This window comes from Hippopotamus amphibius, chromosome 5 (genome assembly GCF_030028045.1).
Source record: "Hippopotamus amphibius kiboko isolate mHipAmp2 chromosome 5, mHipAmp2.hap2, whole genome shotgun sequence".
NCBI lineage: Eukaryota > Metazoa > Chordata > Mammalia > Artiodactyla > Hippopotamidae > Hippopotamus > Hippopotamus amphibius.
This window is the reverse complement of record NC_080190.1, coordinates 96,180,778-96,201,489: the sequence shown is the minus strand read 5'-3', so window position 1 is coordinate 96,201,489 and position 20,712 is coordinate 96,180,778. Positions and strand designations below refer to the sequence as shown.

At 41.1% G+C, this 20,712-nt stretch overlaps 1 protein-coding gene across 5 annotated transcripts in view; it reads left to right on the top strand.

The window, feature by feature from the left end:
* Positions 1-20,712, top strand: part of PCMTD1 (protein-L-isoaspartate (D-aspartate) O-methyltransferase domain containing 1) — a 59,305-nt gene that overhangs the window by 22,088 nt on the left and 16,505 nt on the right. For 2 of the 5 annotated variants that reach the window (XM_057734761.1, XM_057734764.1), the window contains exons 2-4: positions 1,659-2,089; positions 14,520-14,636; positions 15,893-15,995. In XM_057734761.1, coding sequence (XP_057590744.1) covers positions 1,783-2,089; positions 14,520-14,636; positions 15,893-15,995 — 527 coding nt within the window. In that variant the 5' untranslated portion in view covers positions 1,659-1,782. Of the gene's footprint in view, positions 1-1,658; positions 2,090-14,519; positions 14,637-15,889; positions 15,996-20,712 lie in introns of those variants that run through there. The other 3 variants (XM_057734762.1, XM_057734766.1, XM_057734765.1) reach the window with 3 other exon arrangements.

Here is a 20,712-nt window from a genome sequence, read left to right as displayed (position 1 = left end):
ACGCTGACAGGACCTGCCTCCCAGCCTAGTGAGGACCTGCCTCCCAGCCTAGTGTCGCCGCCTTTTCTGTTGTCTTGGGAAGATGTTTACTCTTTGAGGACCAGGTGAAAAAGCTAACTTGTGCTTAGAGGCCATGCCATGAAAAACACTTCTAAATGGGGAATTCCCTGGCAGTCCATGGTTAGGACTCTGAGATCCTGCAGGTCGCACTGCGTGACTGGAAAAAAAAGAACCAAAAAAACCAAAACCGCCTTTAAATGCTGGCTTTGTTAAATGCTGGCTTTGCATTTGTGGCAAGGTGCTTGAGCTGGAAAGGACCTGTCCCTATCCCCTTCGTTGCAATGCGGCTGCAGAGCATGAGGGAGAATGGTGCTGGGGGCCCTGGCTCTTTGCAGGGAGAGTGGGTGGGGGCGTCTGAGCCAGCCATTTGTATGAGTGAGTTTGAGTAAGTCCAATAGGAATGTGACATGAGTGTACGGTATTTCCTCTGCTCCAAAAGTAGGAAAGACAAGAGGGGCACAGGCAGAGGGGCAGGCTCTGGGGGGGAAGCTGCTCGGTGCAGGGGTCTGCGTTCCTCGTTCCTCTTGCTGCCTGGCGGGACAGGGACTGGGCTCTCAGAACCCCCCCCCCCCTTTTTTTTTTCTGGCCATGAGTATGTCATTTCTTGCTTTCCCTCTTGCCTGATTTATTGATTCAGAAATTAATTGGTATATGAATTTGCTTATTAACAAATTGAATAAAGCTTAAATTGTGTATTCAGTATTATGTATGGAAATTCTTATTTATCAAGTTGCACTTTTCGTTTCCAGTTTGACTTGTTAAAGACGTTCATTGTACATGTGTGTATAACATGTTCTAGTGCTTAAACTATTAAAGTTGTTAACAAAATTTGTGGTCTCATTTATCATGACAGGATTTACCAGACAAAGTAATCTTAACACGTATATTTACATGTATGTATACATATATATTTATTTATATACACATTTTAAACGTGTCTGTTTTTAGTTCCATTTTGTATTCGGTGTGTAGGTAATAAATTATTCTTTATGTTAACATTTTGAATTTATGTGGTGCATTTAGGAATTGTTAGCAGATTCTTAAGTTTAGGAATTTTAAATCAAGTAATTCGTGCATCTAGGCTTTATCTAGGCTTTCCACACTCTGCAATAGGCCACGTGGCTCAGTGATGCCCAGCATGGTCTCTGGAGTCTGGAAGACCAGGGACTACGTCCCAGCAGTGGCCCCTTCCACAGCAGCACTGTCCACTACGGCGGCCACTGGCCACGTGGGGCTGTTCAGCACTTGGAGGGTGGCTGGTGTGACTGACTGAATTTTTAATTGTATATAATTTTAATTAATTTAGGTCTTGTTAGCCATGTGTGACTGTGGCTGCCATACTGGGCTCCACAGTATGAGGTGACTTAACTTTTCTGTGTCACAGGTTTCCTGTCTGTGATCCAACTTAAGCTACCTTTTGTGGTGGTTATAAGAATAAATAAAATTAATATATTTAAGGAGCTTAACTCTGTGCCTGGAACAGAATATGTTCTTGAAAAATGGTAGTTTGTTATAATGACTTATATATTTAATAAACTGGAATTACTTTCCTTTTGAGCATTCATTTAAACCTGTTTATTTTTATTCTTCCCTTTCAGGATTAATTTATTTTTGGAAATCAAGTGCAGTATTAAAAAGAAAACAAACCACACTGCATTATTGGAAGCCATTTCTGCTAATTTTGTCCCCTTTTAAGCTGTGTGGTGTGATGTGAATGCTGTCATGGGAGGAGCTGTGAGTGCTGGGGAAGATAACGATGACTTGATTGATAACCTGAAAGAAGCGCAGTATATCCGCACTGAGAGAGTGGAGCAAGCCTTCCGAGCGATCGATCGCGGGGATTACTATCTGGAAGGCTACCGGGACAATGCTTACAAAGACTTAGCCTGGAAGCATGGCAACATACACTTGTCAGCACCTTGCATTTATTCTGAAGTTATGGAAGCCTTGAAACTTCAACCAGGATTGTCTTTTCTTAACCTGGGAAGTGGAACCGGATATTTAAGTACAATGGTGGGCTTAATTTTAGGTAATTTTATTTTTGTAAAATTCTATTTTAAAAAGTAAGCTGAGTTTTTATTACCTTTTATGATTTCTAGAGTTTGTAACTTTGTGTACAGTGTATGTTCGAATGTATATACGAGAAGTAGTTACCTTCCTTAAGTGTGGAAGCACGCGGTCATGGTGGTAATCTTTTCTTTACGTTCAGCCCTGACCGTGATAGTTGGCTTTGCGTTCAGTCCTAGACTTAAAAAGTTCTTGGAACTGTTTTCGAACCCCCAGCTATTGTCTGTACTTAAAACTGAACAGTTGGCAGGTAGGATATCTGTTTCAGGTGAAGGTGAAGTGTCTGCCAGCTGGCAAACAGCATTTGATGGCTGTCAGTCTCCCGTGGTGAGGTGGGTGGCGCTGTGCTCCTGATAGGCATCTGGGAGTCTGGGGGGCATGGAGGATGTGGCACTGCTGGGGGAAAGTACAGGACCAGGGAACAGAGAGAAGTATGCAGTGATTAAGTCCAGCCATCTGGTCAAGTGTCTCTGCCAGGCCTTATTTCTGGAGCGTGTATACAGCTGTAATCAAAAGGGACAAATATCTCTGCCTTCACGAAGCTTCCTGGGCGCTTCCTGTGAGGGCTCGGCACTGCTGAAAGCACCTGACATAACGGTAGCTCATTTCACGCTCCTGTTAATCCTGTGAAGTATGTATGGTCATGGTTCCTGTGTGTGTAGGTGAGTAAACAGAGGCACAGAAGTTCAGTAACTCGCCCAGAGTCACATAGCTGGAAAACGACAGCTGGGAGATTGAGAATGTGGGTGGACAAAGCCTGCGTGGAGGATAGTCTGCTCTGAGACGTTGAGATGTTGGGTGGAGGACAAACAGCCTTGCCTGTCACTAAGCCACTTAGTGTTTGCTGAGAACTGCTGTGTGACAGGCACAAAGGCAGAGCATCAAGGCCCATGTCACATAGGCTCTTGCCCTTGAGTTTGCAGGCTGGTGGGGGACATAGGAGGATCCACAGTTCTCATCCTGTGTGATGTGTGCTATCTTTGGGGTATGTGCCCAGGTTATAGGGCTGAGACTGGTTTACGGTGTACAGTTCACTCTGCAGTGATGGGGTCATCGAAGGATTTTAAATAGAGAACTGGCTCTGCTCTGGAAGGAGGGGGTGCTGTGTCCTCGTGTGCTGAGGCAGTCCTGCTTTTCCTGGTTATCCTAATCAGTGGTCACATCATAGGACTTCAGGCATTTTCAGGCCTTAAATTCCCCCTTTCTAAACACGGCCTAGCTCCATAGTTTCTCTCCTAGTCATGGAACCTGCAGTCATTTCACTTTAAAAAAAAAACAAAAATAACACCAATAGAACTCCCCTTTCATCCCACAACTGAATCAGTTCTTGATACATAATAACTGGTCAGAAACTGTAACGTTATTAATTTTTGCCAAGAAAGACATTTAGCCGCTAACATGTACATTTGGTGCTCTGCCGATCGTGAGAGAGCAGTTTTTCATCAGGTTGGGAATACTAGAAATCTAGCACTTGTATTGTTGGAGCCTCTTTGAAAAAGGAATCTCTAGGGTTTGAGATCATCCCCAAATCAAAGGAACTTAGCAGAGGGAGTAGGGAGAGCTTCTTTTCCAAAGTGGGAGCTGGCTTCCTCGAACCAGTGCATTTCTTGACCAGCTCTGGCTACTTAAGGCTCACGTCCAGGCCTCAGTCCACGTCCGAGCACCTGTCGTTCCGTCTTCCATGCCCCAGCTGGTCAGCGGGCTCCTGCTGAGGGAGGGCAGTTTGGCGAAAGGCCTGGCGGGGGAAGGAGGGGTCATGATTAGCAACCTCACCAGCAGTGGGGTCACCCTCCTAAAAACTCCGTTCCATAGTCCCGTCCCCAAGGAATCAGATTACTGGGGCCAGGTGCATTTGTAGGCTGACCAGCACCTTTATCATATCTTGAGGGTTTTCCCCTCGTGCCCAGGGCAGTGTGGAAAAGCAGACCCCGCGTGAGTGATCCGCAGTTGTGACGCTTCCTCTGTGAGACTCTGGGAGTCACGGGTCTTCAGTCACGTGTATGATCACACTTACTGGACATTGTTCCAGGATTTGCCTGTGTGTGGTCCTGCAGTCAGGACCAGGGCATGATTCTTCTTTTGATGGGGAATGCTTACTTGATGAGAGATAAAATAAAACCATTTTTAAAAAGGAAAGGCAGAAAGAACAGAGTCTGTAAAACTGTGATTACAGGTAATAAATCTTGGATCTCTCAGCTTATGAGGAAGCTAATCTTTTTTCCCCTGCTCCCCTTTTTTGGTTTGTGTTTTGTGAGCATTTAATTAAGTCAAGGAGGGGGATACATCCATAAAAACCATTTAGAAGTAGCTCCAAAGGAGGATGCTTACATGCTCCGTGTAATTATCTGCGTGTGGTGTGTGGGGCTTGGCTCCAGTGCTTGCCAGTGACCTTATCGACAAGCTCTTTCCTTATCAAGTTACTCTGACACCCTGGCCCGCAGCCCTGTCTCTCTTGTCACAAGATGGGGGGACAGGTGCTGCCCGTCGGCAGTGTTCTCATCCAAGGACATGCTTGTGTAATCTGGAGGGGTCTGGGCTGAGGCAGGGCATCTGCAGAGGAGGCCTCTTGAGGAGTCTCCATCTCGAGAGGATGGGCTGCAGTCTTGAGAGCTCTTGTTTAGTGAGAGGAGTTAGGTTCATCCTAACTTCAGGAAATTTCTTGTGAGTAAAGTACACTTGAAGCAGTTATGCATAAATGGAATTTATTTTTGCCGCACGCTGAGAAAATGGATTACTCCAAGCTCTAAATTGTGCCTCATTTCAGACAAGTTGTTCAGTTTCCAATTGAAGATAAGTTCTTGTTCCACTCACTTCTCCTTAAGTCTTCCTAGAGCGAAGGATTTTTACAGAGGATCTAGTCATGAATTGATCCTCGTTTCAGTGCTGTCTTCTATCCAGGGAATCCCATTGAAGAGCGTGCAGGAAAAGAGGTCTCTCACATCCTCGTTAGGTATCGGAACCACGAAGGCCGGCTATCCTGATAATCCTTAAGATTCGGGTTTGTCTCCATTCTGATCCTTTTTGCTTGGGGGTTCACTCCTTATTAAACCCGTAATAGGAAAGTTAGGTGTTTCTTATAAAACCTATAATATCGAGCTTGATGCCTTTCTTAGTCTCTTGCCTAGGTCCTGAGTTACTAGGTGTGACTGGAGAGACTCAGACTCACCTCGTGCCACGCACGCCCCTGCCTCCGCTCTGCAGCCTTGGTTCCTACAGGTCAGACAGTGGCAGGCTCATGTGGAAAGTGCAGTGCCAGCGTGCCTAGTAACTTCAGCTCCAGGAGGACTGCTCAGGCTTCATGTGGCCGTCATGTTTGGTCTCTCTGCTCTTTCTCTTTACCACGGAACATGAAGTGGTGCTTACTAATTCAGCTACATTAACATTGCCTTTGACCTCAGACACTCATGTTTCCTCTGTTATTTTAGCCCCCTTCCTCCCTTTGATGAGGTATAACTTACGTTCCATAAAGTTCACCTGTTTTAACTGTACGAGTCAGTGAGTTTTAGTCTGTTTGCAGAGTTGTGCAGACGTGACCGTAACCAGTTTGATAGCACTTCCGTCCCCCAAGAAGAGCCCCATGCCCAGCGCCTGACAGCCACTTACCTACTTTCTGTCTCTAGGTTTGCCTTTTCTGTACGTTTCGTGTCAGTGGAATCATGCAGTCTGTGATCTTTTGTGTGTGGTTTCTTCCCCTTAGCGCTATGTTTTCAGGGTTCATCTGTGCTGTGGCGTGTTCAGTGCTCCATTCCTTTTGGTGGCTGAGTAACACTCCACTGTGTGGTTATATACCACATTTTGTTTGTCCTTTCATCACTTGATGCCGATTTTGAATGATGCTGATGTGCACGTTCACTTACAAATCTTGATGGAGACATCCATTTTTCTATTTTCATTTCTCTTGGGTGGATTCCTAGGAGTGAAATTGCTGGGCTATATGGTAAGTTTATGCTTAACTTTTTAAGCACTTGCCAAACTGTCCTCTAGAGTGGCTGTGCCATGTTATATTACACCAGTGATGGGGGAGGCTGCAGCCTCTCTGCGGCCTCACTGATGGGTTTTTTTGTTTTTCTTTAAAATAGCCATCTCGGTATAAAGTGATACCTTGTGGTTTTAACTTGCTCTCCCTTGGTGACCAGTGATGTGGAGCGTCTGCTCCAGTGCTTTTTGGTTTTTCCTCTGTCTTCGGTGAAATGTTTATTCAGATCTTTTCTCCATTTTTAAATTAAGTTGTTGGTGTCATTATTGAGTTGCAGGTGTTCTTTATATATTTTAGGTACAAACCCTTTATCAGATATAGGATTTTCAAATATCTTTTCATATCCTTCTAAGCACCGTTTAGAAACCTCCCATGGCCCACTTCAGCCCTGAGAATGAGGAGATCCAGAGTGGTCTTCTGCCTCCTCTGCCCTGTCTTTTTTGGTAAAAAACAAAACACATTCTGCAGGCTTCCAGTGTTCTAAGGTACATTCTCTTCTTTTCTTCTCTGCATGAAGCCAAACCTCAGGTTTTCCCTCTGTTTTTCTACCCTACTTTTTTTTTTTTAGGAGTTTTTTTCTTTTGTTTTCTTTTGAGGAATTATGAAGACTTTTCTTGGTACATGCTTTATTTTGGGCTGTGAGCATATCTGTTTTGAAAAGAACCCTTTTGTTTAAGCTACTCACTTTCTGAAATCAGTAAAGCTCTTTACTGTTTAAACCATTACTTCTTAATTCTGGTTGGGCTTCTGTGCATCTTTTTTCTGCCCTTTACTCTGTATGGAGTTGCTACCGTTATCCCGTATCTGAGGGTCCCCTCACGTCTGGTTGTGGAGGGGAGAGCGTTACTGACAGCACCTCCTTCACTGCTGCTCCTCTGAAGGCAGTCCCCAGGTGACCTCGTGCTCATGGATTCTACTGCTGATCGTAGCAGGGCAGCAGATAGTGAGAAAAATGTCAGATATTAGGAAATAGCACACGTTTTAGAAATTTTACAGAGTTTTCACAGTAATTTCTTCTGGTTGTATTTCCTCATGCTCTTCTTAGAGGTTGAAAGACAGTGCCCTCAGTGCTGTGAAAAGTCTCAGGTAGGTCACTTTGCATCTTGAGTTTTACTCAGGCTTCGCTCCCCCTGCGGGTCAGCCGTGAACCACAACCAGGTGAAGTGTGTTTGCGAATTTGCCTTCTTGCTGAAATGTTTCCATATCTGTAACCCTCACATCAGTGTCTGTCATTGGCACACACGTTGGGGGAGTGGGGGGAGGGTGGTGGTGGGAGCTGCTCTGTAGGCCTGGTCCCGGCTGCCGTGGGTCCTGGGTCGAGGGGCAGTTCTGCTCCTGGTTTCAAGAGTCACGGTGGTGGCCAGAGGAGCGAGTCCCAGTGCCAGGCAAGCAGCTCAGGTGCTGGGCCCATTTCTTCTGAAGCTCATTTCTTCTGTAAAATAAAGAAAATAGACTCTAGCAGGGTGGGTTTCTAGGATTGAATGTTATTGTCTGTTTGAGGTATGTACATGTGTGTGGTATATGCACATAGTTCCCATAGTAGCCGTAGTGCAGCATTTGCTTAGTAAGTGTTTTCCGGACTTTACAGAACATAAATTACCACAAATAATGCATAGTGACTGGATACTTCAGAAAACTACTAACCCTTCTGAACCTGTGTCTCAGCGTCAAGTACCTTGTGAATCTCCATCTCCCAGCGACTCACTCTGAGCTGGCGTCCACGGCTGGTCTCTTGTCGCACAGTCTTCCGCAGGCTGAGCTGGGTGCTGGACCAAGTGCCCACTGTATAGGCTCCCCTGCGGTGCAGGGCTGTGCCTGGGCCTGCCTGCGCATCCCCTCTGCGCATCCCCCCTGCGCATCCCCCCTGCGCCGCCCGCCCGTCCACCCTCCCACACCTTTGGCTGCAGAGAGTCTTCCCTGAATTGTGCTTCTCCCTGCATTGCCTTTAGATATGCTTCCTCTGCCCTTTTGCGGAAGCTTCTTTGGCTTCGGCCTGTGGTGAAGGATGGCTCTTCCTTCTGTCTTGAGGTCACCTCCACAGGCAGAGGTTTCTAGCACCAGTCTGGCTGCTGAGCTCTGGACACTGCATCCTCCAAGCTGACCAACAAGCTGGATACTTGACCATGCAGTACTTGCTGCATGCCTCTTCTTCAGTGTGCACCAGATTCCAGATGTTCAGCCTGTCTCCAACTCAGGTTACCCTTCCTTACCCTCTCCCACACAAGACAGAGTCCTTCAGGTTGGCTTATACCTCATGTGTTTCCGTTTTGGTGGAAGGTACTTTTTTATACAAAAATTACTCAAGACAGAAACCTGAACACCAGTCTCTCTTTAGTTATATTTTGTGGAATAGGTAATATATTCTCAGGGGTAAAAAACTGAAAAGCATCAAAAGGCACACTTTTAAAGCTCTTCCTCTCCTCCCCTGTCCAGTTGTCTCCCCAGGTGAATGGTGTACGGAACCCTGGGGACATCTCCACTTTCACATAGACTCACATGATGTTTGTAGGGATGACAGTTTGAGATTAGAAGAATTTTCTTAGGTCCATAGAGGAAAATATGTATTGCATTTTAGAAGATTTCTAGCAAACAGCCAAAATTAATAAGAAATTTATTTTGAATGAAATACAAAGTAAAACCTTGGTTTGCGAGCATAATTCGTTCCGGAAACATGCTTGTAATCCAGAGCACTTGTATATGAAAGTGAATTTCCCCATAAGAAATAATGGAAACTCAGATGATTCATTCCACAACCCAAAAATATTCATATAAAAATGATTACAATATAGTAATATAATACAAAATAATAAAGAAAATACAAAATATAAAGGAAAATAAATTAACTTGTACTTACCTTTTAAAACCGTTGTGGCTAGTGTGAGGGAAACGAGAGAGGAGGGTTATTGTGTAGGATGACTTTCACTATCACTAATGGAATCACTGCTGTCTATTGGCTCAATGGAATCTTTTTCTTTTCATGCAGCTTTTTAAAAATTATTAATTAATTAATTTTATTGGCTGTGTTGGGTCTTTTTTGCTGTGCGTGGGCTTTCTTTTAGTTGCGGTGAGTGGGGGCTACTCTTCGTTTTAGTGCGCGGGCTCCTCATTGCCGTGGCTTCTTGTTGCCAAGCACGGGCTCTAGGCGCATGGGCTTCAGTAGTTGCAGCACATGGGCTCGATAGTTGTGGCTCACGGACTCTAAAGCGCAGGCTCAGTAGTTGTGGCGCACGGGCTTAGTTGCTCTGCAGCATGTGGGATCTTCTTGGGGCAGGGATCGAACCCGTTTCCCCTGCATTGGCAGGTAGATTTTTAATCACTGCGCCACCTAGGAAGCCCTTCATGCAGCTTTAACAGGGAACCTATCCAATGACACTTGCTTTTGCCTCCTTTTAGGATTTTGCGGAAATGTGACATTGCATTTTCGTTAAACAGATTCATTGCCTGCACTGCTACAGCCTTATTCGGGTGGTGCTTTTCTACAAAATTGTACACTGTTTCCCACATTTTACACACGGGCCTAATTGCATTTGAAGTGAGGGATTCCTCCGCCTTTTTCTCCTCCTTCTCTGCAGACGAGATCTGCTCCATAGCCTCTGCTCGCGATGCAGATCCATCAGTTCTTTGGTGGTCAGGTCTGTTGGCTCAGTTGTGGTCATGTGACATTCGGTGTCACGTACTACTCGTATTGCAAGACATCGCTCGTTTATCACGTTAAAATTTACTAGAAATGTTTGCTTGTCTTGCAGAACACTCGCCGAACAAGTTACTCTCAATCCAAGGTTTTACTGTATAATTTTCAGTAAGATTTACTTCTGTACAATGCCTCATTCTGTGATAAAGTAGATTTAACATGTCTTTTTGTCAATATACTTATAAAGACTTGGAAAATACACATTTTTTATGCTTTGTATATATCATTTGCCTCAGTCTTATTTGTGAACCTTTCAAATCTGGGACCGTAGCTTTGTTTATAAACTTCATCATTCATTCAGAGAGTTTACTGTGTGTGCCCTGTGCTGGCCGCTGAGGGTACACATCCCACACTCTCGAAATCATGCGCGTCCTTTCTGAACTAGCAGTAGAAGCATTGGCTATTCTTCACTTAGTTCAGGAAATGTTTATTAAGTACTGATGTGACTTGGTCACTGCACTGGCCCTGGAGTATCTTCACAGGTGAATATGCAGTACAGCGAAAGAGCTGATGAAACGGCTTCCGTGGGAAGTGAGTGCATTAACAGACTTGGACCAAGATCTGAAGCTGTTTCCATTAATATTTAAACCATGTTCTGTTATGTTACAGTTGATCACATTTCTCAGTTTATTGACTTTGCTTTGGTGTAATGTTCCAGTGTAGATGTGTCAGATACAGTCGTAAATTACTCTGGCCATGTTAGACTTGGATATTATCAGCCCACTGGGTGGAGATATCTAAAGCAGCTGATTGTGACATGTGTTCTTGATGTTTTGACATTTTAGACGTGTAGTTTACTTAGGGGCTTGGGTCCATGCTCCATAACTGTTTAAACCAACACTTTCAAATCTTGTGTAAACATGTTTCTAAGATTCAAGTGTAGTAAAAGAAAACTGCACTTATATCCGTAAGCTGAGAGAAGCCCAAGGGACTGGAACTCTCTGGTAAATTCCAAGACTTGCTTCATGAAGCCTTTCCCAAACCTCAAGAGCAGAGAACAAGTCTCCAGTCTTCGATATGTCCCACTAGCTAAAGAATTTTAAGCTTATCTTGGCAAGATTCAGTAAGTGTTTGCAGTGTCTTCTGTTAATATGCCTTTTTAGCATGATATAATAAGATGGAGAAACCATAAGAAAATATTTATATCGTAATAAGTGGCAATGCATTGAATCAGTTTCTTTTATCTAGTTATCGGTTACTTAATCTTTTGCTGATTCATTTCCCTCCCCTTTCCTTCACCTGCCTTTGCATTATTTTGTTTCTTTGCATCATACCCCAGGGTGTTCACAGAAAGAAAGAATGAAACCTGTTCTTGTCTGCTTTTCACCTGTTTATGGTTTCTGAATTCTTATGAAGTTACTTGTATATCTTCCTAAAGATGCCTTATTTTATTCAACTAGAATTAGTAATAAAATATCACTGTAACCTGTGTAAAGATGTCTTTACATATTCAGTGGGCCCTCAGTATCCACGGGTTCCGCGTCTGGATCCATCCACCACGCATCAAGATAATGGGGGGGAAAATCCAGCAAGTTCCTAAAAGCCAAACTTGAATTTGTCACATGCTGGCAACTGTATACATAGCATCTACAGTGTATTTACAACTATACATAGCATCTACATTGTATTCACAACATACTACAATATATGTAGCACCTACATTGTATTTACAACTATATGTAGCATTTACATTGTACTGGGTTTTGTAAGTAGTCAAGATGATTAGGGGAGGGTTCAGGGTGTATGCCGTTACTACTCTATTTCTGCAGGGGACCTGAGTGTCCACAGATTTTGGTATTTGCAGGGGTGGTCCTTGAACCAACCCTCCCCTTCCCCCCCAAACATAATGAAGGATGACTGTGTTTTAGTTCTCACTGAGAAAGGTGATGCGAGTTTCATAGAAACCAAATAACTGTTTCATGTACTCCCTCTTGTGGTAGATATGTGGTTTTACCCTGATGCTTTTATTTGTAGTTACTAACTCTTAATATCATTTTACTAGCGAGAGCACAGATTTGAATAGTCCACAGAGATTTAAAAAATCATTTGGATTGGGCATTGCAGTAATTAGGAGGGTGTGGCTAGTGTGCTCAACCCAAGCTGCATGTTAGGGTCACCTGCAAAGCCTGGGCCTCACCCTGAGGGATTCCCTCCCTGTTTACAGTTTAAATCAAATTAAATTTAGTCTACTTTTAAATTTAATTTTAAAATTCCCAGGTTTTTCTAACATGCAGTCAGGGTAGAGAACCACTTATAGGCTGCAGTTTTGCTTCTGCAATTAACCAGTTCTCTGTTCAAGGGGAGAACACGTAATTTCTTATGATTTGTGCCCATCTTGTACTTTATGGTGTGTGAAAGATTTTTACGTTATTTACATGGTTTTCCTACAGACCCGTTTTATACAGTAGGAAAAACCTCACATGGTAAGTGACTGGTCTGATTGTACAGCTGTAGGAGGAGCCAGCGTTGGAAAATATGGCGCTGGCCTTAAATCCACTATGTTTCTCTCCACTTCACAGTGTTTCGGTCTCAGCTGGATCGTGAATTAGCTCATCTTCAGAGCTGCTCTGTTGTGTGCTGTGTGCTATGAAGTGGCTCTCCACATAGTACGGAGGGCACCGGGCATCCTGGGCCCTGTGCAGCTCTAGGTACCTGGGCCTGCATACCACACTCAGTCACCTCTCCAGTGCTTCGGCGGGGAGTGCTGGGCGTCACACACGGTCAGCAGGGATGCAGATAAGAAATGGATAGACCTTGATAGACACTTGGTATCTAGACCTAGTAATCAGTGATATAAGCTCTGATTATTGACCAACTGGAAGATGATAAGTAAGCTGGTTTTGGTCCAAATACTACAAAAGAAAAAGTCTCTAGATTTTATTATATTGGAATTTTTTTTGTTATTGCTCTTAATAAATGGACTTTTACCAGCCTTAAAAATAATTTCTAATGTAGGATACCTAGGTTTTTCCAATAACTGAATTTGTCTTAATAAACTTTGACTTCTGTATAAGTTTCTGTTTTCTCTTTAATATTTTTAGCAGTTAAAGATAGTGGTCAACTGTTAGCAATTTGATTTTTTTGTTGTTGTTGTTTTTGTTTTTTTTGTTTTTTTGGCACACGGGCTTAGTTGCTCCGAGGCATGTGGGATCTTCCTGGAGCAGGGAACGAACCTGTGTCCCCTGCATTGGCAGGCGGATTCTTAACCACTGCACCGCCTAGGAAGCCCAGCAATTTGATTTTTTTAAAAAAATCTGTATGACAAAAATTGAGCTTTTATTATTTCATAGAAAAATCTCTTCACATTGGCATATACAGATAACATTGGAATATACAGATAACATTGTAATCTATTCAGTACATTCAGACTCATGCTTCATCTGTTAGATGGTGTTAGGAAGTCTTAGGCTTTCTTCTTTTGGATGGCATTTCAGTTGTCTCCAGCGACAGCTTATACCTTTCTGTTAGAATTATTTTATACTATTTATTTATTTGAAAATCTTGTACTTTTTTTTTCAGTCTCTTTGACCAGCCTATTAATTTTTGGTTGGAAAAGTTACATGTACATGTGTTAAAACACACTTTAGACAAAAGGGTAATGGTGAAAATGTCTCCTTCCCAGCCCAGACCTCTGAGTCTCCTTGGAAGCAGCTGTGTATGCTGTTTTACTTTCTACATTTTGTTTTTCTGTTCTATTTAATACAGGTGCCAAATGAGTTGTAGTAAAGAACCTCACACTACATCTTTGTCATGTACTTGATGTATTCTAGTTGTATATCATTCCAAATAAATGAGATATTGTGATATTGCCACTTAAGCTCTGCCTTCTATTAATGTGTTCTTTTCAATGTTAATTACTATTCAGTTTATTAGTGATAATTAAAAGTATATCTCCATGTTATTCTAAAATTAGTTCCAGCCATTAAAAAAATCATAAGTGGTGTTTGTACTAGAAATTAATGATAGTATATTGTACATGTGTGTTTGTGATACTGTCAGACAAATCTGTTATACATTAATGAAATTGTTTTATGTCAAGATGATGTGAAAAACAATCTTAAGAAATATTTTTAACAAACTTTAAACCTTATTTCAAAAAGTTGTCACTTTGCTTTTAGATATTATATAAGCAGAAAGCGAGAAAAGGAACAGCAGACCAGTGGTGTCTTAAGTGACAAACAGCCTATGTAGAGCTCTCAAGTTCAGGCTCCCTGTTAGTAAGGCAACTTGAAATATTGAGTAGAAATCTTGATCTCTAGACTCTTTACTCGGCACCTTTACTGTAGTGCTTATCCATTCAGTCCTATTGGAAACTTCAGCCCCAACAATACTGACCCTTTTTTAATTGATCGCTCATCCATATAGCCCTCCTTTTGTTTTCCAAATGGTAGGTTAGTGTAATTAGACTCTTAATGGTTAATGAAAATAAAAAGATCTCTGTTATGTTTTACATTCAGTAGATTACCTTAAAAGGGTAAAAGGAATATTAGATTCATTTCCTAGAGCAATGTTTTCCTTACTGTGTTTAAAATGTTAAGTAACTGTAGTGTAATTTGAGTTTTCTAAATGAGGAAAACTTCATTCAGTGTTTCCTAGCCTTTTTTGTTTCCTTACGTAAATTCAAGTTTTCAAAATGCTCAGATTCAATACTAAATTAAAAAGTGATGTCACTGTGTTTATGTCTCTAAGTTTAATTTTTTTGTCATTTTTGTTTTTTGAAAAAAGGAAATTCTAGTTTTTATCAGTTTGTCTTTGGTAATAATAAGGAATTACAAGAGGTCTTCATGGATGGATGTTCCAGTTTGCAGATGAAGACTAAGTTTGACAGTGAGGAAACAAAAAGTGAGAAGCAAAACATTTAAGATTGTATCCATCAGAATAACTTATTTAAAAAAAAATAAAAGCATTGCAGAGGAAGTTAATGCTATCTGCTGTGGTCTAATGAATCAAGTACCTTTTTATTTAATCTTTTTTTATCTGAATACATTTTCCAAAAAAAAAATACTAATCAAATACTATAGAAATATAGTAGGTTTATCTGCTTTTGACTTGAAGATAGTATCTGAACATTTGGTTTAATTTTTATAGTTAGATAATTCCTAGATTACAAACCAGTATTTTCATGTGCCCCCTGTACATTCAAAAATGTTAATTGAGGACTGTAATTTTTTTAAAGTCCTTAGAGATCAGTGGAACTCCAGTATATGTTATATTTTTAATGGCATTCAATAAGGGGCACATCCAGTTAAGTAGTTCCTAAGGTATATACCAGATACAGAAAATAACACACACACGCACACACACTTTTTCCTGGGAGATCAATCTCAAAGTAAGACAAAAATAATAACAAAAATGTAGAGTGGAAAACCTGACTGGCTGAGTTTCAGAAGTTTGGGAGGAATGAGGTGACTAGATGAGATGGTGTGTTACTGTCATGAGGTCACGGGGCAGGCACGAGGCACAGTAGCCTTAGGAAACGTGAACCCCGTAGGTCACATTCTCAGCAAGTACCAGGGTGGGGGGAAGAAGCCGTCCCAAGATCACCCCCTGTTCCCCCAACTGAACTGGCACTCATCCTTGGCAGTGTGCAAAAAGAGATGGTAACTAAGACGTGTGCAGTGTTCTGGAGCAGGAGAGTAAGACCAGCTCTGCCCAGTGGCCACAGTCCCCCGGACAGTGGGAGCTCCAGAGGCAGCGGGCGCGGTCTCAGCCCTGGAGGAATTCAGCGTTCACTGGGTTGAGGGTGCTTTGAGAGGCTTATGTCATATCTGTGTAAGCCCATGGATTCAGACCATTGAGAATTACCAAATTTTTAACAGATGATAAACGAAAATATAATGGTGAATAACTTAAACTGATTATTTCTTTGGCAGTATTGTCCTGACAGATAAGCTACATCCTTGAGGGAACTCTTTATGACTGATTTTTTTTAAAGCGATGTAAATTGATTTCCTTATAGCTTTTTAAATCTGTGGCTAGCAGATACATGTTTCAAGCCTGCTGTAAAAGCTCCTATGATAGGTAAATGAGCAGAAATTAAAAGAGATCTGTAAAGACATTCTTAATATTTTTTATAAATGCTGCTGCTACAATTGCAGGTCCTTTTGGAATAAATCATGGGATTGAGCTTCATTCAGATGTGGTGGAATATGCCAAGGAAAAACTGGAGAGCTTCATCAAAAATAGTGACAGCTTTGATAAGTAAGTACTCTTACCTATAGTTTTGCTTTGAAAGCACTTGATTAGCAGATACGTGTGACATGTCTGTTCCTCACTACTACTAGTTTATTGATCCTGAAATGCTCAACTGAGTGCAGGAAAAATCAGTGTGGTATAAAATGAGAGAAAAAATTAAGTTAGAAAACTATGCTATAATTCTTATTCTGTGTAAGTATATAATAAAGTACAAATAAATAACTTATGTTTTAATTATATGCTACTAATTACATGATGTTCCATTCATTAAACATCATACAAGTACCTTTTCCGAAGGTAGAATGTAAAGATGTGCTTGGCATTAGAGTACTTTCTGGGGACTGTGTTTATAACTTTGGGATAGTATTTTAATAGTTTGCCCTCTTTATTTGTAGCATAAGAGTGGTACCTGTTAGCATACCACTTAAAAACATGAAGTTACTTAGTAATATATCCAGAGGAAATTATCGTAGAAATATAATGATATATCCTGTGAGGGCTGTGTTTGAGAAATTTGTAAAACCATTGTTTTGAACTCCTACTTTCCCTTAGAAGAATAATGCACAGGCATTGGTCCTTGCATGGTCAGGGAAGTCTGTTGTGTAATGTCCCTAAACTTCAGCAGTGATAGTCCTGTGGAACAAGGGCTGCTTCTGCTAAAGTCTGTGAGCTCTTGTGAAACTGGAAAATGTGGAGGGCATTTATCTCTCTCAACTAGTCATATTTTCAAAGAGAGGAAGGCTTAAAAAGGATAGGAATCAAGCTTAGAACTTAGTCCCCTTACTGTATAACAAAGTTTTGGTTCCAACCCAGCTTGTTGGGAAGTGGGCCTTCCTCAGTCAGCTCTGGCCTGGCCGTGGCCATGGAGGTGAGAGACCTGGGGGTGGGGCTGGGGGGGGTGGGGAAGGGTCCCGAGCTGAGGGCTGTTTTCTAGAGTTCAGCCGTGGGGGTCAGTGCCAAGAAGGAGGCAGGTAGGCCCCTGAGTGTCTCCTGGTCTGTCTTCCCCTTTCTCTTCCTTCCTCTGCTTCTCATCCCCTTCCCTGGCCCTTTTCTTTCAGTCCCCTTTGCCATGGCCAGTTTGTATCTGTCCCCTGGCAAGTGGCACTTGGCAGGTTGAAGAACAAAAAACTGAGCTGCAGCAGAATTCTTGGTGCAGAGGAAAGGGCCAGGGAGTGAGTGTGACTGGGTGTTACAGACCTCAGTCAGGCAAGCTGGGAGCTGTATGTGCTCGGGTTTGGTTTTGTTCTGTAATCAAGCCAGTGGATTTGAGCAAGTCACTTGAATTTTCTGCACCAGTTTACTGAACACTGTCCTTTATCTTATTTCTTCTGTCTTTATAAATAGTTAACATTTAATTCACATGCTTTGAGTCATTTTCAAATGCTTACCGTGTTGGTTCATATTCTGTTTCCAAGAATAACATACTGTTTGATAGAAATAAAGTAGTTTTTAGTCCAAGTTATTTTATCAGAAGTTGAGATTCAATTTTAGTATCCTTTTGTGTCTTCATCATTTCCGTCTATCTTATAATTAGTGGTGTGGTAAGTGCTTAAGGTGTGGGCATGGATATTTTTGTACTGTTTATTAGAACTATGGAACTTTGAATTTATTGAATTTCTGTTGTTTTGATGTTGAAACAATGTACACATAAGACCTTTTGAATAAAATTAAACTTATAAAACATGAAAGCAGTATTAGTAAAAGCAAATGTTTATGGTCTATCTTAAAAGCTACTATATATTAGATAATATATTTTGGGTATTAACACATAAAGGCACAGATAATTCACTTTTGGGTCATTAATCAAGCAGAACAAACTCAAGGAAGGACTTTGAATGGAAGCACCTCTTTATGATATCTGTGGAGCCAAGTTTATTGCTGACAGTGGGCGTGGTCCTGGCAAACAGTGAAATATGTCATTCTTTAAAGTATTTCTGTGTCGATGTAACTTAAATATTGAATAATCTATAGCACAGATAAGTTTGAAAGCTGTATGTATTTAAGTGTCTCAGTTTTTAAAAATTTTCTAAAATGGTTTTCACGTGATGGTAAAATGATGACATGCCCTTGGCTTGTAGTTCTTGAGTGGTGTTGTTACTGTGTTATAGAGTTTTGTTCTTCATAAAATGGTGAATCATCAAATATGGTGATATGACTGATCTCAATGTTTCTCTCTAATTTTTGATGGTCTTGTTATTTTAGTTAAAATAATCAGACTTTATAATATGGTTGTTTCTGAAGTGTTACAACTTATTTTTAAAACAGATTCTTATATAAATAAACTATTTTGAAAAAGACAGTTCTGGAACTGTTATCTATTCTGGTTTTCAAGTAGCTTCTGAATTAGTAGTTTCTTCAGATTATAAACGTATCTTGCATACAAGGATGGTAGGTGCTGGGAAATGCTTCATTTTGCAGAAGATTGTGAGTTGTGTGGAAGTTAAGTAATCAAAGTTGATGAGTCTTTTAATGGGCTCCTTTTGGGGTTATTTAATGCCATTTGGATTTGGTGATAGAAATGATGAAGATATAGTAGTTTTCATCCTATCTCACCTGTGTTTTGATGATTTTTTTGTTATTTTCTTGGCATTTGTGGATACTGTTCCTAGTTACTTTCAGTTTTTAAATTTGAAAAACCTGCTGTGCAAAGTGATTTTTAAAATTCCATTCCTAAGCATTTTTATTATATTTAATTGTGTATGGGTCATCAAAATACATGTTTTAATAAAGTATAAAGTAACCCAGGAAAAGTACTTGCTCTTTACGTATTCCTTAGTGCTTAGCACCGTTCCTTCGTGCCAGTCTACCCTTACTGTGTGTGACACGAGGACAGTAGAAGGCCAAAACCTAGTACTTTTCCAGTCTTGTTTATTCTGTTGGTTTGGATCTTTCTTATCAGTTCTTTTTTCAAAAGTATTGTCATGTCACTTACAATTTAAACTATCTTTAAAGGTTTCTTACAGTAATCTGTTGGAGATCATAGTGAACTGCAAAATATAGTTGGTAAGAAAAGATTCAATAAACTATTCAACATTAGAATATATAATGTCAGATATATATTAAAAAAATATGGATGTATGTTTTTGTGTGTGCTTTATAAAGCAAGCTTGGTTCCTCAGTCTTGAGAGTACTATTTCTTCTTTCAGAAAAAATACCCTTATCATAACGTATATACTCTTAAATTTCTGTGTCTTAGTTCTGTATCAGCAAATGAAATAATTTGGAGAGGCTATGCTGAATTTACTGTACTTGGAGATAGGAGAGAAGGGGGGAGTTCTCTTGTGTGGCTTATTCCTTTGCTGTGTGTATGGTATTCCCGGATTCACTGATATTCCCTTAAGAACTGACATTTGATTTCAAAAGTTCTCTAAAACACTACAGTGAAGGACCAGACAGTAAATATTTCTGGCTTCCTGGGCTAAGTGGTCTCTGTTGCAGCTGCTCAGCTCTGCCACTGCAGTGCAAAGGTCTCTGGACTCCACAGGAAGGGGTGGGTAAAGGGGTTCTAGTACCACTTCATTTACAGAAACAAGTGCAGGCTGCATTTGGCCTGTTGTGCTCCTGTTCTGCTCTTCACATACTCTCCATAGCATCTTTATTTTAGCCACTCTGATATAAAGAAGTCTTTGAGCCTAGGTTTTAAAGGCCCTTGGGTGACTGGCTTTCATGAGGGAAGGAGAAGTTTGGGGAAGTTAGATCATCTGAATCAGTAAGCAAAACAATCTGTCCAGCTCTGTTTACTTGGAATAGTAAGTCAGTTAAAGGCGCCTGAATTATAAACCTTTACCCTGTAAGTGCTTTGCAAGTAAGTTCGTAACTGGTACATCATTCATTTGTGGCTTCATTTATGTGCTTGTATAATGTGTATACATGTGTGTGGCGCTGACGTGGGCTCCCTAGAGGGCGTGCCATCCCCATGGGACCGCAGGTCCTGCTCCTCTCCCCTCCAAGGATACTCTACCTGATTTGGAAATACTCTCCTGTCAGTAGCCTCATGAGTGCAGCCTGGTCTGATTTATTGAAGATTTTCATGCTATTTGAATGGAGGGCCATTGTTTCTAAGTAACTTGTTGTAGAAATGAGTCACGAAGTGAGTACTGAAGACAGTAATGAGATGACAATGTGTATTATCTGTTCCTTAGGTACCATGTACCATTCTAAGTGCTGTATCCACAGTCCTAGAGGCAGTATTGGTATCCACATTTCCCAGTTGGGAAAACAGGATTAGACAGGCTGTAACTTCAGCCAGGCCAGTCTTTTTGTTTAGTGCTATGGTAGTGTAAAAAATTATTTATTATCATATTTCTTCCCAGCATTAAGCTGTGCCAATGAATTACAGCCTAACATTTTAGCCCCAGATAAAAAGTTGAAGCAGCATTTTTATTTCCATCATTTATTTATTTTTTCCAGATTAGAAGTTAGGGAGTGCTATGTTAGTATGCTTTAATGCACTATAGCATTTTTATCGCAAAGCACACCCATCCTGTTCATTAATGAGACCTCCCTGTGGGGTGGGTGACAGAGATGGGTAGGAGCAGTGATGTGTTCCTCAGTCAGTGTCCATTTTAATTTTGGAGTTAGTGTAGTTGTTTGTATTTTAGAAGATTTACTAGATTTATGGCAATGTCTAGTGTCCTAATTTTATTTTTAATTATAGGCTCCTTTTTCACATAATTCAGTTTGCATTGGAAAAAATTAAATGATACTATATTCCGTGAACTTT